The sequence below is a fragment of the Coloeus monedula genome, assembly GCF_965178545.1.
Source record: "Coloeus monedula genome assembly, chromosome: 1".
NCBI classification, from domain to species: domain Eukaryota; kingdom Metazoa; phylum Chordata; class Aves; order Passeriformes; family Corvidae; genus Coloeus; species Coloeus monedula.
In genome coordinates, this window is record NC_138781.1 from 40,274,245 (window position 1) to 40,291,828 (window position 17,584).

General features: G+C 37.6%; 1 protein-coding gene across 14 annotated transcripts in view; it reads right to left on the reverse strand.

Moving 5' to 3' along the window:
• Positions 1-17,584, reverse strand: part of SLC4A7 (solute carrier family 4 member 7) — a 94,123-nt gene that overhangs the window by 48,540 nt on the left and 27,999 nt on the right. For all 14 annotated transcript variants that reach the window (XR_014226721.1, XR_014226722.1, XR_014226723.1 and 11 more), the window contains exon 2: positions 9,695-9,776. Coding sequence is in view for 11 of the 14 variants with exons in the window: in XM_082288474.1 (XP_082144600.1) it covers positions 9,695-9,776 (82 nt within the window). In the remaining 3 variants the exon portion in view is untranslated. The remainder of the gene's footprint in view (positions 1-9,694; positions 9,777-17,584) is intronic.

Genomic DNA, 17,584 nt, shown 5'->3' on the forward strand with positions numbered 1-17,584 from the left:
TCACCACATCCCACTCTCAAAGCTGCAACAGAGTGAGCCACCACTCATTGCAAATGCTGTTACAATGCCCATTAGGGTGTCTGTTTTATTTTATATATTCAATTAGCGAGTATCAAACTACAGTTTATATACACACTTGAACAGTTCTGTTTGTTGCCAAAGTGTTGGATTTTTTGCAGGAACTATTTCTTCCTAAGAGAAACTCTAGCATACTTCTAGTAATAGAGCATTTTATATAATTACTTGTTTTAGGATTGTTAGTAAGACTGTTTTAAGCGTGTTTTGATCACTGCACCCCAAGAAAAAAAAAAAAAAAAACAACCTTGCAGGAATATGAAACTGTTCAGGATTTTACTCTCTGAGAAATAGGGACTTCCACGTTTTGGTCTCTTGCTGTGTGTCCCCAAATTAAAGACAAAAATTTCTCACAGATTTTCCAAGGATCTCCATCTTAAACAATGCACCTTGCTATTGCAAAAATTGGCATTTTTAATAGTGTGATCATTTCCTTAATCAAAGACCATGTTGCTGCATGGAGGAGAGGTAGAAGAAGCAAACAAGGAGTCTATCTCCTTTTACATAATTGCACTGAGACAGAATTTTTTTTTTTTCAGTAGAAATGTTTGGAGGAGAGCAGATATGTTGGAAAGATACAAGTAAAAGCTATGGAAAACTGAGGTGAAATAATCAACAAACAGAAGGTGTTTTTAAACAACCTGTGTCCATAGCAAATGGCTTTTACTATGACAGAACCACAGAATCGTGTCCAGGTGTCTCATAGCTGCCTGCAGCACACCAAGCAGGCACTGCCAACCAAGTTAGTAACCCAAAGAGTCAGTCCACAACCTACAACATTTGATACTGCTTTTCAACTCCAAAAGGAAGATTTAAAGGAAGCATTTTCTCACTACCCAAACAAACAAGGGTCTCACAGAGACACAGAACAGTCTAGCCATGGGTTATCCTACCCTTCAGCCCACACTGCCCAAAAATGATCACTGTATGACTATTACCTCACATAGACACAGTCTTGCAGGCAAATGTAAACCAAGAATACCTTCCCCAAAGCACTTCTGTATATGCAAAGTGTTCAGACTGCTACATCTGCAACGGTATTTTGGGGCTAATATGAAATGGTGATGAGCAAGATGATTTTCAGCGTTTATTAAGTAAAATGGATCACAATCCAATATAATTCTAACAGAGTAACTTCAAGAAATAACCTAATGTTGACGAAGAGCCTCTGAAATTTTTTTTCTCTTTCAGAGCAAGCAGTCAGTGTGACAGTACAATAGCCTAACCAAGAAAATTTTACTTATTGCAACAGCAGCTTGTGAGTACACCTGACTGTTCCTTAAGAAAAGGGACCTTCATTCTGGTATCACAGTCATAAATAAAGACATTTCAAGTACTACCAAGAAAATCTGAAACTACTGCTGTTGAGTATACTGCCATGGTTACCCAAAAACATGTTACAGGCATATTCAACTCCAAAGATGGGACAAAACTAGATAATAAAAATCGGACAAGCTTAATTCTAACTTAACAAAGCAAAGCACTGAGAAGCCTTCTAGAAATAAGACAGCTGCACTGAGTAGGTCTGTGTTTCCTTAAGTTTCATTATTCAGATAGGAGTAAAAATGTTTGCAGATGGACAGATAAAGATTTACTTATAAATACAATTTACAAGGAAAAGCAAAACAAAACAAAACCATGGCCATTTTTTTTCCTTCATTCCCAATGAACTGGGTCAAACAACTTATGATAATCCTCAGGCTGGCCAAAAAACAAAAAAAAAACACCTGCAAGAAAGACAAGTAATGTAAAATTATCAGTGGAAGCAGTGGAGAAAAAGTTAACTCTAAAAAGGCTGGGATTCAAGTTGCTAGCACTGGATGTTATTTTTAAAAGGAACACAATATTTTACTTGAATATTGTTTTTAAAAGTTCAAAAGGTACATCATGTGACCTTCAAAGCTTTATTCACGTAAATGTCTGTAGCACAGTACCACTTTCAAACAAAGCTTCTTACAGAATTACTATAAACCAATAATCAATTGAATTAGTAGACTGCTCAATACTAAATTTAGTAGTACAAAGCTCAAGAGATAATTGCTCATTTTAATCCAGCATGACTTTATCCAAGCTTAGCTGTTCAAATCCACTGAGAGTATTTACTACTTAAGGCCTTTATCGATATGAAACAAACTTAAATGTTAGGAACTTGCAACGTGTCTCCATCACATGGCTGATCCCCAATCACATGGTTGGTCTCACTCCAAAAGTCAGTTTGGGTAAAGTCTTATAACAATTAGAGGAAAGAAAATGCTTCAAGTTGCCTGATTTCTTGCCAGAGCTCCTATGAAAATGGTAATAGAAGACTTCTGAAGTATGAGAGAGATCAAAAACATGTATCCAAAAATGCCCTGATGTCACAAGGCTTTAAATACAATTCCACACAGAACCTTTTTTCTTTGGCTAAATGCCTTCTAAGCTTCATAGAAAGGACAGTGTTCTCCATCTTAACATGGAAAAGCAAAGAAAATCAAGTTTATATCTATGTCGATTCTCAAATCCTGTTACTTAGAAATTTGAAGTAATAGTGATCATATATTAATAATGGATGTAAGGACCATATGGACGTGAGCTACTTAGTCCAATCTTGCTCAAAGTACAGCCAACTTCAAAGCTGAAGCCATGGTTTTGCTCATTTTAGTTAGGATGACAGCCATCCTTTTTGTATTTTTAAGGATATATGCTCTACAGCCTATCTGGGCAACCTATACCAATCCATAGCAGCACACTACCTGAAAAAAAAAAGTCCTAATATCCAAATATCACTTCGAATATAGCATTTTATGTGTGATCCCCCTCACCCTCTCGCAATGCACCAGCGTGACTTGACTCCATCTTCTCGATAAGCTCTCAAGTCTGCTGAAGACTAAAACTCTATGACAAGAATTAACTATTTTTTCTGAAAATCATCAAATAATAATCTGAAGATGGATAATTTATTTTCTACAGAAACCTTTCTTTAACTAAATAATGTCATAATCTATCTTGTCCTAGCATGGAGTGTTCCAGCATGGAAAAACTAGAGCTTCTGCAGGAGAGATCCTAATCTGTTCCTCAAGATCATAAAATGAGGAAGAAATCCAGCTGTTTGATGCCTTAACTCACATCTCCAAGTGCATTACCCTAGTAGGAAAGATCTGGAACACTGTATCTCATTCCTTGATATTAATTTCCCTTACATCACAGAGAGTATTTGTATGCACAAAAATAAGCTCAATGCAATCTACGAGCACAACTTCTTGAGACCTTTTCTGTCACAAGACCATTCCAGGTGGATGGAAGAAGTAAGAGTGAGAACAGAAGTGTCATTTCTTGCTCTTAAAAACTTCACAACCCATAGGACTTCTCCAAATATTCTCGGTTCTGGTAAAACTTAAGGAACAAGAACAATGCCTCTGCACATACACACACCCCCCCCCCCCCCCGCCTTGTTCACTGATAATGAAAAATTACTCAAGTCACTAATACACTAAAAACACTTCTGCTATGCTAATTTTCTAATAAAAATAATGCCCTATTTCTGAAGGATGCAATAAAATGCACAAATTGGTATTGATAGTGAAGCTACTGGCATAAGAAAGTAAATATTTCAAAACAAACAACATTTTTCACTTATTTTATAAACTTCACGCACATTCCCAAGAAAGAGTCAAATTATTTTCTATGGAATCAATGTTATCAAAAGTGAATATAAAATATTTTAGTATAATCTTGGTCTTCCATGCATGAATTGACTACTAAGAAGTCCTTTAATTACCGAGGATTCTTCTTGTTAAAGAAACTATTTGGCAAGAGCTATCTCTCGCTCTCAGAATTAAACATTTGAGATAAAATTTTCTAACTGAACCTGCAGAAAGAAGTAAAGAAAATTTTTTCAAGGGATAGCTACATGCCACAACTGGAACTCAAAGGTTCTTCACAATACAGCGTGTTTAAGAATCCATTACACCTCCTGGGCTGTACTCTGAAACCTCCTGCTGTTCCTAGCAATTAGGTCTAACTGAGATACACTCTTTACACTTGAACTGATAAAACTAAGAAGCATAATCCCAAACCGTAGTAAGCATAGAAGAGGGTAAAGCAGTTCAGGAAGAGTGTTTTCTCACTACATGACAAAAATTGGCGTATTACACTCACAGAAGCAGTAAATGCCAGATTTCTCATTACAAATAGAAGTGATTTTTTTTTCTGACTTAAAACCAAATGAGTTCGTAGGGGCAGTCATAGAGAAAAATGCACTGAATATTTCTCTTTGACACAATCAACGATATTCAAGAAGGCATTATGAGTAATTACATTAGACACACAGGTAGGATCAGTAATAGGAAAAGCTTAGTGCTGGGTGGCAGTGCCACACAGGGATTCTGGCACAGACTTCCACCTGTGGCTCACTGCCAGCACCGATCTTCCTCGCCTGGGAAAGGAGCCAGCCCTTGGTCCCCATGGGAGGGAAGATGAGCTGTCCCTGCACTGCACAGCCAAGCCAGACCAGAGCTGGGCCCCACGCTTTATCTGAGCTCAAGATCCTTGGTCCAGCCTGTCTCTGCAGCAGAGCTCAGGAAAAAGGATACTGTCGCAGTGGGGATTCTGCAACATGCATATATCAAACCAGGAGTCCCGTGGAAAGGAAATATATATGGACAGACAGATTCTTGCTAGCTGTTTCAGAGATGTTTATTTCTCCAGCCGCATGGCCGGGGCTCTGCCCAGGAACTGAGACAATCACAGGACCCAAGGGTCCTTCTGCCCGCGCAGGGAACACAAACCAACCCATGGGAACGAGGCTGAGCAGGGGCAGGGAAACCCCGTGCCTGTGCCCTCAGGGCCCCTCTCCCAGGGCTACACGGCAGGGGAGGGACCCCGACAGGATACACATACAAGATAATTTCAAAGAGTTGTTTCCGTTGGAGGAGAGAAAACCTAGAAACAAGCAACTCAAGAGGAAGTCCCATTAAGATTCAAGACTAGCCCTTTGTCTACTGAACACAACATAAAACCATAGAATGGTTTGGGTTGGAAGGGATCTTAAAGATCATCAGTTCCCACTCCCCTGGTAAAGACACAAGGCTTCCACATTCATAACACTGTTCATGTAAAGTATTTCATAAGAAACTTTTGCAAAGAAAATATTCTGACTTCATCAATAGGTCACAAATACATTGTCATTACGAATTTGATCATACCCCTCTCTTGTACAAGTGCTTAAACTGATTGGTTTGCCAAATGTATCTACTGATATTTTAAGATATGAAAAACATTACAGAAGGAATCTTGCTTCATAGAAGGGTGACCCCTTCCTGAGAAAAACTCAAACTCTCTCCTTTTTTTACTTCTTATTTTGTAAATTTAAAAAAAGGTACACCTCACACTTTAAAAGCTTAAACTGCTATGAAACACTAGCTTTCAGTGAACTGCAAATGGAGAAATCATCCATTCAGAAATAATTCTAATATCCAACAAGGCACAAGTTTAGTCAATTTTTGGAACAACTGATTTTTAAGGGATTAAAAAAGGGTAAATGTTATGAAAAGTAATTAAGAAGTAATAGGTTGCAGAATCAAGTAGTCTATTTCTTCTGCCTCATCTCAAACATTTTTATATTTGAATGATCTGGGGCTATCAAGTTTACTACAAGTTTTAAGTTTTAGTTCATGCTGTTTGGTCAAACTTTAGTTTTATGACCTTATTACTTTAATAATAATTTTATGTATGTTTCAGATTATAAAACTATTATAGTTAGCAGTTAGCTGTCTTTTTATAAAATTTCTGATGCAGTCGGAACAAAAACACTACATATTGCTCTCTCAAATAAAAGAAGTTTGGGGAAAAACCATTAGGACAGTTTACGTCAAACACTTTTAAAAAGTTTTAAATTGCAAAACACTTGTACAGCAAGTTTTCTACTCAGATACACACTATTCACCTACAGAGGGGAAAAAATACAGGATTATTTGATTACCTGTCCTTGTCAACTAAGATTAAGTGAAAACCACAGCTCTTTTCTTAAATAAAAATTAAGGCTCATCGTGGTATAAGAGATAATAGGGTCACTTAAAATTACTTACACCTGCCACAGGACAATGTGACAGTAGATAGCTATTAAACCATCTTAACTCTTGAAAGCTGGTGCTTGGATTTATGCCACAGAAAAGTAGTCTACCAAGACACACATTCCTGACCTCAAGATTGTTTCTGGAACAAAACCTCTTATGTGTAAACTTCTTATCTTTGCTACGTCTGCTAAGAGTAACAGAATGTATACATTCTCCCTTAAACTGTATCTAGTAAATGTATCCTCAAAACAAGGTTGAAAAGTAGTTACACGTTTTAAAAGATGCATCCTGGTAGTATCACAACAGACAACACAAGTTTAAGAAAGTTTTCCTTATACATCATTTAACAGAAAATACCTTTTACAAGATCTCATTAAATACCTCTGCCATTAATATTCTTGCCTTACTTCCAACTCCTGGCTTGTTATTATTCTCATTCACTGCAGCTCAAAGAGCCTGGCATCAAGTTAAGAACATTAGGTGCTCTTTAAAAAGGTTATTTTAAGATGTTATTCTGCTTTCTAGCTCTTCCGTAAACTGACATTTGTTAATTCAAAATAAGGCCTTACAGCTTCAGAAAAGTGCAGTACCTTTATTTAGTACAGACACAGTCTGCCCACAATTGCAGTTTACCATCTCTGACCACTCCTCTTTTATGGGAAGAGTGTTACAAAACAAGCAGCCTCCACCTAACCTTTCTAACCTAAACACTGTCACTCCAGACAGGTACCACACTCTGTCAGCCACCATAAATAGAATACAGAGCTTGAGAAGTTCCAAGTCCAAGATCTATTTTCCCCTTAAGCATTTGTTTCTCTTTCCATTAATATTTCATCACAAAATTTCCAGAAAATACAAGCATCCAATACTGACAACACCAAGAAACTTTCCCTTTAGTATTAGTAGCAAAATTATGCCTTCTACAGTATCAAGCCTATCAACATTAGTTTGCACATGCTTTAAAGTGGTTAAGTATCACCTGTCCATGTGGGCTCTAAAAGGTGTGGTGCTTCAACCATAGATGAACTCAATTCACTGCTTGGTGAGTCTCCTTGAAAGTACATCGATGCACACTTCTCTAAAGGTTCAAAATTCCTAGAACTCCTTTTCAAGTCACCAGAAACACATATCGAAAGACTAGACTGAAATAGTTTAAAGTCTTAAAACACTTCCAATGCCTAATGCTTTAGTACAGGTCTTCCCAAGCCTACAAGAAAATGTTCATCTCAGAAATGAAAAATAATACTAGTTGGAATTGTTTTACTGCTTGCAGACAACAATTCCATTTCTCCCCTTGTAGTATCTTAATACCAGAATTAAAAACAAAATCTAAAAATTCCACATACCTACTTTCATCATAATAACTTACAAATAATGAACTCTTAAACAGAGCTGTAAGTTCACATACATTTATCCTCTAAAACACCCTGAATTTGAAGAATCTGAGTTGAACAATCACACCCTCATGCCTTTTTCTCTTTCATAAAGGAAGAACTTTTTGTTCTTACTTTGGAATAGTTTTCACTTTGATAAAAGTCAAACGATATGCTGCACCTCCCTTGTCCCATTCTACCAATAAAAAACGAAATTCTTACAAATATACAAGATACTAAAAATATATGTGAACACCAAGAATAATTCCTACTTATGTGTGAAAATATGTGCTCATATGCAACTTCAGGTCTGTGATAATCCTACTGGAAAACATTTTTCTTGTCAGGTATTTCTTATTAGTTATTTGCTGAACATCTGTATAGCCAGCCCCCTCTTGCATTGAGACACAAACACTGGGCCACTCCAGAATGAGTAAGGGAGCAAAAGAAAAGATGAGGCTGCATGGCTAAGAGCAAGGTGAGGACAAGTGAGATCTCAACTCCTCCTTTCAAAAGCGCTTATGTTGACTCAATTGCTCATTGGACAGCAGTCTACATTTCACCTTCATTTACTCTTTCACTATGGGTAAGACGGGTATTTTCCATAGCAGTCAGCCAAGTGCTTAAATTGTCTCAAACAGCCTGAACCCCGCTGCCTTCCCACCAAGTATCTTGTTTAACTACAGTGTCGTAGGAGCTGAAGCACTCCTACAAGAATGTGCTCCAAAAGAGACTGGGGAAGTGATCTGGCTGCACATTCCCATGTCATTCTTTGTGGTCGAGATATTACAGCTGCTAAGGCTGCTGCCTTGAACACTACTCCAGCTGGATGCCTGCTTCCCCTTAACCCCTGCCTCCCTGCAAAACATACACGTGCTTTTTCTGAGTCATCCCCTGAGAAAAGTAAGACAAGGAAATTAAGCAGGAGACAGCTTAAATCTGCACTGAAGATTTAACTGCAGAAACAGCCAAGGCAGTGGTTTCCCTACAGCAGAACCCCATCTAAACTGGCATTGTCACAGCCTCCACTGCTGCATCTCTTAGCCTCACATCCACACTTCCTTCCTCTGCTCAGCTCTGGCACATATCCATCTGTGTTGCATTTTGGCTGAGATCTTGACCATCTTCCTTTGTCAGACTGTTACATTTTCTGATGACTTAACACATGTAGCCAGGCTTCTGGTTTGGTCAGGCCAACAGAAGTGTTAGCACAAGACAGAAAACAGTAACAGAATGAGCAAGAACAGAGCAAGAGTACAACAGCAGCAAACAACTTCAATCACTTTAAACTGTCTCCCGTTACACGACAGTATGAGAAAAATGTGACAGCAACCTAAATCAACTTTTCTTAGCCAGAAACTGCTGTCATTATGGTTCTTCAGTGTGCTGAAGCAGTTACAGTACAACTCAGTGAATCTACTGCCTTCTAGCATTCTGCAAATGTTAATTAAGCTTCAGAGCATTCCATGTGAAAGGCAAATAATGAAGATTTTAACACTGGATCTCCCTAGTCTTTTCCTCATTCATTAAATAGCATTCATGAATCCTCATGCCAAACTAATTTGTTTTCAAGTAAGAAAAGAAGTCATGTCTTAGATGAAATATCTGATTTTACATTCTGCTATATTAAACTAAACTGCTATTTTTTTTGCTAAATGTGGGATCCCGAGTCAAATAATGAAGACTACCATAATGCTTTACTGACAGCAGATTGTGGAATGTACAGTTTACTATGGAACCAGAAGGACAGTTATATGTCTGTTCAGACTTTCAGTATTTGAAGTGCATGACCACAATCACAAGGATACTTAACTTTCAGAAAAGAAAACAAACATCTCCCTCATGACCCGTTTCCTGACTTTTAATTCTGCAGAACTTGACATCATTCATACTGGAAAATTACTTACCAACAGCAATAATTTTTTCAAACCTAAGTCTAAGAAGCAAACTTTCCTTGGAAAGTTTCAATAATTTTTTTTTTTTTTCTTTTGGTAACAGATTAGAACAGTGGATATTTACCAGCATGCACAGAGACAAAAAAACAGGGCAGGTCACCTCTGCCTTTTCACTAGTTTTACTCCCAGAATTTCATGATAGCCATAAAATTTTGATTCCTTTTAGCAAGGAAAATTCACCTTTTATCCCTAGTCAAAAAATGCATGTTAAGCAAACAGAAAACAACCACAAACTTACTCTCTAGTTCTTCTTTCTCAAAATTTGTGTTGATAGTAGAGCTGATTTTGCCCATATCCACAACAGCTTCTTCATCATGACCCTGAAGAAACAAGACACACAGTTAAGTTAAAACTAAATAGAACTCTTTTTTTCCCAAATTCCTAAGTATGTTCTGAAACAGTATGTCGGCACTGAAAACCTACCCATCCAATCTTTCATTACCCTGTATTGAAAGAAAAAGAGAATAAATCAACAGATAGGCTAAATACCATAACATTTCCTTCTGCAATGCTCTTGATTTCATTGTATCAACAATCAGGACACACATTTCAAAAGTGCAGTATTCTTTTAGTTTTTTATTCAACAGCAATCAATCTACTTCAATAAAATAACTGGTAAATTTATAAAAAGATACAAAGTTAATATTGAGAGATCTCAAGCTCTTCTCTTTAGGGGACAATTCCTGTGTGAGATTTTCCAGCACAAATAAGAAGCTTTTTGGAACAAAGGGGTAGCAAAAAGGTTAGGTTACCCACCCAAGGTCTTTCCTAGATCAACAACTCTGGAAATATCAAAATAACTGCTTCATTCAGGTTTCAACAGCCAGCTTATTAACCTAATTCACTTTTTTTTTACCCACAGAGTTAAAAAGCAGCAGTTTCAAGCAGACCTATTCTGCTTCCATTACTACTGAAACCACACCACAGTATTTGAAATAGATACAGCCTTATCTCTGAACATGTCCTCTAATCATATTTAGCACATCACTAAAGCAGACCTTAAAATCGCCTTTTGCTCAGTCTTGACAAAAATGAAGTAACTGAGTAGTAGAAATCTCAAGCCCATCTCAGACTTGACATCAAAACAACATTAAAGTTGTCTTTCTCCATGTGTTTGCATTCCTTAGAATAAAGTCCACTTTTCACAACTCACAAATTACAGCCTCCTGACAGAGTTGGTTCTCCAAAAGAATGACTGCCTAAAGGTAATGTTTTATATCCAAGTATAAGGGCAAGGCTAAGTGCTAAAGATTACCGTCCCTCCTCTTTCTGCTCCCTTGGGCACACACTTTTTTCTTTAAGTCAGACCTAACCATCATGAAGTCAGATAAAAAACGCTTAAACAACAAATTTTTTAGATTTTTTTTTTTTTGGTAAAAACTTGATTAGTTTTCCATTGGATCAGCTCACCGAAGCGACCTCTCTTGTGGCCATGACAGCTAGATCCACCACAAGTTTATCTGTTTGGTCACTGCTTCTAGCAGCATTTACATCAATCTGATGCATTTACATCAATCCACAGAAGATCTGTGATAATGGTTTCATGAGGGAAAAACAGAAGCCTAAATTAGGAGTCTTACAGGAACTGGGAAACCTAACAGTGTTGACATTCACCTAAACTTTGGTCTTAGAATTATGCAATTTCTTTATATATAGAACAAGTTGGTCACCTCACAGGAAAGTGGCAAGGATGAAAACAACATACCTGTGTGTAACAATTACAAGCTAAAACATACTGTATCAACTCCCACCCTCAAAAAATTTTTTTTGAACACGGGACTCCTTGATCTTAACAAAGAATGTCTTTGTTATAGTGTATTGTGTACGCATACACATAAAAAATCTAAATATTAAACTATTAACTAAAGAATACGAAGATGACAAACACCTCATGTTGGGAGAAAAATTCTAATGAGGTTTAAAAAAAGGTTAGATGCAGCTAGATCACATAAGAAAACAAAAGCAGCAGGCATTATGTAAATAAGTAAAAATACAAGAGAAAAAGTAGCACATGGCAGAATAAACCTCTGAAAACTGAATAAAAGTAGATTCTGAGCTGTGTCCCTGAAAACAGGGTTTTCAAGAAAGGCATTACACCATAACCTAACTTTGTCACTGCTGCTGCATTGTAGTGACAGCAGAGTTTTGCATGCAGGTTAGAAAAATCAAAATCCTGTACTTTATTAATAAGTAGTGGCAGAAATCTTTTAAGTGTCATGGTAATAAGATGGGAGGGGAGTATGGGGAGAAATAGTATATTCCTGTCTCCTACACACCAAAATCGAGCATATTGTAGTACAGTCCAGTTCACAGAAACAGACATACACAGTAACGCTGCAGGTTACCATAATACTCCAAGTAGAGATGGAAAGAGATGGAAGAATTACAAATCCTCTAAAATACCTTACATGGTTTTTTTTTATATGTGAGTGGAAAAAAAACCCCTAGTAATAGGAAAACTGCTATCAAAACCTATTCCACAATTAGTTTCATGGTTACAGCCACAGACGGCTGAAAAATCCTGTACCTAAACACACCCATTCCCAATAGTCCTTTTAGGACACTTGGAATCTTGCCAAACACACAGTTTTTGAGCAACAAAGGGAAGACAAAGTTTTTCCCCAGATTATACAAACAACTGCATACCAGTAGAAAACTACATACACATTGTGAAAAATACACTCACAAGGAAAGATTCTTATCTCCCAATAACATTTTGAAACTGGATTTGCTGTGTGCCCTATGTCACATTATTAATTTTTATCACCCTTTGCTTTAGTAAAAGAGATTCTCTGCCAAACTCATACATATAGAACCAACCTTCAAAAACCACATCATGTGAAAGTAACGTCTTTTAAGATTAGATTACAGGAAGGCATGCATGCCATTGCAAACCGTTCTATCACTATCTCAAAGTACTCCACATATGCAAAGACTCTTCCAAGAATAAACCATTAACAACCGCAAATATCATACATGAAGGAAGCATATCATTTACAGCCTTTGTTCAGAAAAACACAAAGCATCAATTTAACATACCTGTTTTGTGATGCCAAGAGCAAATCCCAGTATTAGACACTTTTGCCTTAGGTCAGGTAAAAAAATCAAAAATATTCAAATACATTATAAAGTAATTCCAAACTGCAACCTTGTCCTGGTTAAAAATAAAGTCTGTAGGGCATAGATTTCCAGTAATTATAGATGATCTATCATGTCAGTTGAAGGCACTGAAGGGAGGGAAATCTTTTACAGTTGCCATTTTAGTTCTCTCGTCTACTTTCTGAACTTTTTACATAAACAAAGAACAGTGGGATTGTGGAGAACTTGCCCACTTCCCTTTTTTAGGCAGAGAATGACTGGAGCTTAAAGCAAGTATTCCTCTGCAGTTTACCATTCACTGCATGTGAAACTTTGCATGCAATACTCCCACAGATGCCCAAATACAGCTGATGTAGACGAGCCAAAGTAAAATCCAAGACTAACTTAAAATGCATGTAACTTTCATTTTCAGTCAAAAGACAGGACAATTGAGAAGGGAAAAAAAACCCCCAACATAAGCAGCAACAAAGGTGCCCTAGGGAGAGATTAAGCTTTCACCTTTGGTTTGCTTTTTTTTAAACAAGGAGATGGTAATTTATAAAAACAGAACAAACCCAGAGTACTTCAAAGGAAAAAATAAAAAAAGAAAAATAAAAAGCCTAGCACATTGCATTAAGATGCACTACTGTATCATGATACACTAAGTATACTTTTTCCTAACACCAGATTTCTGGATACTCACAAACATACTGCAGAAACAATCCTCCAGTAAAACCTTCATATTCAGCCAGAGGTGCCTGCATACACCAGAACCTGTCTTATCAGCCTTCTAACTCTCCTCAGCATGAAAATGAAATCCCTTTTCTACTGCTATAGATCAGACAATACTTTGAAATACTCAGTGCTCCAGTGGACTCCCAGTAGGATTCCTCTTGCTACCTCTGGTTTTCAATTGTGCTTTCTGAGTCCATGAGAAAAGGGTAATTCCCCTTTGCAGAAAATCAAGCACCAGAAATTGTTAACATTACTTATTTACCTTCTCAAACATTTGTCATCATTTAATAAGTACACTTTTTATATCTACCATATTAATGCTACATGTTTTTTAAAAGTAGTATTGAAAAAAAGAGTCAAGCCTAAATTGTGTGAATTTTCAAGGAAAGCACTGAGTTTGGAAGAACTGACAACCTCCAGCGGTCTGTGGTACCTGCAGTGTAGAGGATTAGCACAAATATGACGCATGGAGTATTAAATCCAAAGGCAAGTTTCCACTGTCATCTCTGCAAGCATTTCTCACCATGCAACTCACTTAACCTTGTGCAGTCACACACACAACAGATTTCAGATGGGCACGCTGCCAAAGTGCATTACTGAATAACCACTTCCAAGACAGACAACTTGCTAGAAGCACACTTTTAAGGTACTTGAAATACAGTTCAATCAAATCATTCTGGTGATACACAGTGGTCAAAAATGGCTGATACAGCTAACTGTAAACCTTTGAAATCTACAGTAAGCATGTCAAGAATAATTTGAGCTCAACATTTAAGACCACTACTTAGCTAAGTCAATGTTTATGTGCTCCATTTACATTTCCTCAGACCAAAGTTCTTCCCCAGCAGAACTAGGGAGTGACTTGCAGCACCAAAAGAAACTGTATTAGTGCTCATGGAAATAAGTAAGTAGGGCTTAAGACAGAGCACAAACAAACAAAAAAACCTCTACAAACACCATCACCCTTCCAACCCCCCCCCCCCCCCAAAAAAAATTACATTATGACTTTCATGCTACAAAGAAGTTTCACTGCAGCATTTAATGAAGTAAGTGCAAATAAAGGACAAAAAAATACACCACACAAAAACCAACCAACAAAAACTAACCCCAACTCAGGATGGGGAGGGAGGAGTGTATGCATATCAACTTTATTCCTTTATACATCTGTATCTGGCCAACAGTTTAACACTTTTTACATAATATTCTAATACATCTAATACAACTGCCTACACCATCCCAGTGATCCTACATACTGCTTTGTGACTGTAACTGTATCACAACCTCTCTGGCTTGAAGAGAAAGCTAACAGTTCTCCTCTCCTTCCCACAAGAAGTCAGATACATCTCTACTTTTGCAGGCACAAGAGACCTGGCAGACAGGATTTAGCTCTTAGGCTGGACCAACAAACCATTCCTCTCAAAACAGGAGCACACCCTGCTTACAGACCCAACTGACAAACCTTTGTAGCATGCTACCATAGATTTACCAACTAAGATCAACAGCACGTGGGAACTTGTGCACAGTGCATTTTGCCTTTCACACTCAGTTCTTCCTTCTTTCACCACGAGCAGTTCAGCTGGATCAAACCATCCATCAACGTGCTGTCTGCAAGAGGACACAAGAGGAGGGGCCCGCAGCAACAGTGCAAACTGAATCAGTGTCAACAGTGGCCTGACCTTAGGAAGCATAGCCAAAGCAGGTCTTGTTTTATTATCAGCCCTCTTTTGTTGGATCTGCATTCAGAAGACAGATATGACAGCCATCAAGAAAGGCTCCAGTGACAAAAACAAACCAAAAAATTAATGATTGTCAATATTGCTCTGCTTCAAAAACTAAGGTTTGGCTAGAAAAAGGAATTAAAACCTTCATTTTGACCATATATCTCAAAGGTAACCAAAGAGGAACTACAGAACCTCACTTTGCAAATGTATCCACATGTGTGTATACATCTACAAAATATTTTAAAACTGACCTTTTTCAAAAATAGATAAACAAACTCACTTGTTTTATTACATAGGTATTAAAATACATTGTTCAGGATAATTTAGAACCAGCACGGTAATTCATGATACATTTTCACAGCCACATTTCCCAAGTGGTCTGTTTCAGAAGCCTGCACTTCTGTTCTAGGCACACATAATACTCCATGTAGTCAGGAAATAAAATACATCTCCCATTTACAAAATGCACGTACAACCCCCTATCTATCCATTCAACCTCCCAGAGCTGCAAGTTAATAAGAACTAATACTTCAGGGAGTAAAAAACAGAAAAGACCAGTGTTGTAGACCCACAAAATAAGGAGATTAAGTCTACCAGAGACAGCAACTCTGGAAGTTGTAAGAAAAGAAGCCAGAAAAGCAGTGTATTTGTTAAGGCCATCTCTGTATACTGTATGCAGAGTTGAATGACAATCACTCTACCTCAGGCAATCATCAGGTCTATCCCACAGCTCTCCCACTGCTACCCACACACAGCACCAGGCAGGTTTAGTTAAAAGTGAGTTAAAAGGAAGGGCTTGTTGGTGTGGTTTACCTGCAGAACAACAACAGCAGCACTTGTTAAGTTCTAAATATATTGTTTTACTTCTCTTTCAGACTAATTCTGCTTTTAACCAGTGGTAAGATGAGCCCACAGTGGGCAGGAGGGCAGGCATCTCTGGTTGCTGCCCTCTTGAAGGACAGCCAGGATACAAAAAAATCTAAGTTCTTTCTAAATAACAGTAAGTGAAGGTATTAGGCAGTCTATCCAACTGCTCAACTTTAGTTGAACTGCACAAGTGGTCCTATAGATGCATTTGAAGTAAGTTCTTTGGGCACAGTCTCTACACAACACTACTGTATCTTCAGAAGTTGCCAGAGTGATGAAACACTACAAGTTCTAAATCAAGCACATCAACCTAACAGCCAAGGAAAAATGTACCAAATATAAATGAGCCCTGTCTCATTTTGTCATCGTACAATTTTTAGCTGGCCTTCCACTCTAAATATATACAGATGAGAGCACAATTAATAATAATTCACAAACAGAACACTTGCCAGGTTTAAAAGAGGAAGCATACTGTTGATGGGTTCCCCCTTAGTTGTATTTTCTATGGTCACTTTTGCACAGGAGCAGCTGCTTTCCAGAGTTTTTTTTCCCCTACTGCCTTAGCAGAGGGTATTACTCAAGCAGTATGGGAAATACTCTAGTACAGCTCAATGGCTTTGGTGTCACCACACACACCACCCCTTTTCCTGAATTTTATCTGTGCTTATACAATTCTTATTTTACACAACAATCCTCACATGTAAATGACAGCCCCTCCTAAACAAAGCTACCCTCAGAGTCTCAAAGGAAGGTGTGACACTTAGATTTATTTCAATAAGACCATAACTATAACAAAAGAGGTCAGGGATACTTAGACTTTTTTTAGCCCACTAATCCTCTAATTAACTGCTCAGCTTACCTTACTAAATACATCTGACCAATCTCCTTCTAGAAGACTTACAAAAAACACAGCAGCTCTACAAACCTTGTTTGGACAAGTATGTCCAAAAGACATCAACAGACTTCAGTCAGACTCTCCAGAAGTTGCACTGTAATTTTTATTTTCCAAAACTGTATGTGGAGGGCACTAAAGATGTGTATGTGTGCTACTTAAACACCACAAAACCCAAATCCTCTCAGGAAAAAAGCAGCTCCAAACATACTAATGTTTTGCTTCTTACACCATTGAAATCGAATGTTTGTAAGTCGTTTTATCTCAGTTCTAGCAGGCCTTCCTCCAGTCAGGGTCACACTGAGCACCACAACCTGCAAGAGAAGCTACATCCCAACCCAGAAAAATTAAACATGTCTTTGGACAGTAAACCAAGTGTTTGTGTTAATCAGAAGAGAAAATTAAATTGGGAGAAAAAGTCAGAAAGAAAAGGAAACATAATACCAACAAGAAACTGGTTACAATTGCGAATGGCTATCAACTATGGCCCACCATAGCAAAAACTGAGCTGGAATGAGCACAAGAAAAAGGGATGGCTTGATTCCTAGCAAAGTATGACTAATAAGGTGCAGGTGAATATTTGATTAAAATTAGAAGCCCATTTGAATTCAGCCTGAGTGTTCTGCAAGCCAGAAAATCTACCACCATGCATAAACTTAGCAAATACTGTCACCAATCCAACACAAGATATCAAATTGCGTATCTAATATTATACCAGCTATTTTACAAAGTTGCATTTTATCACTGCCTCACAGTACTAGATTTCATTCAAAAAAATCCCTGTCTCCATTCACTTAAATGTATTTAAGTGAATTCCTGAGATTACAGGTAAAAA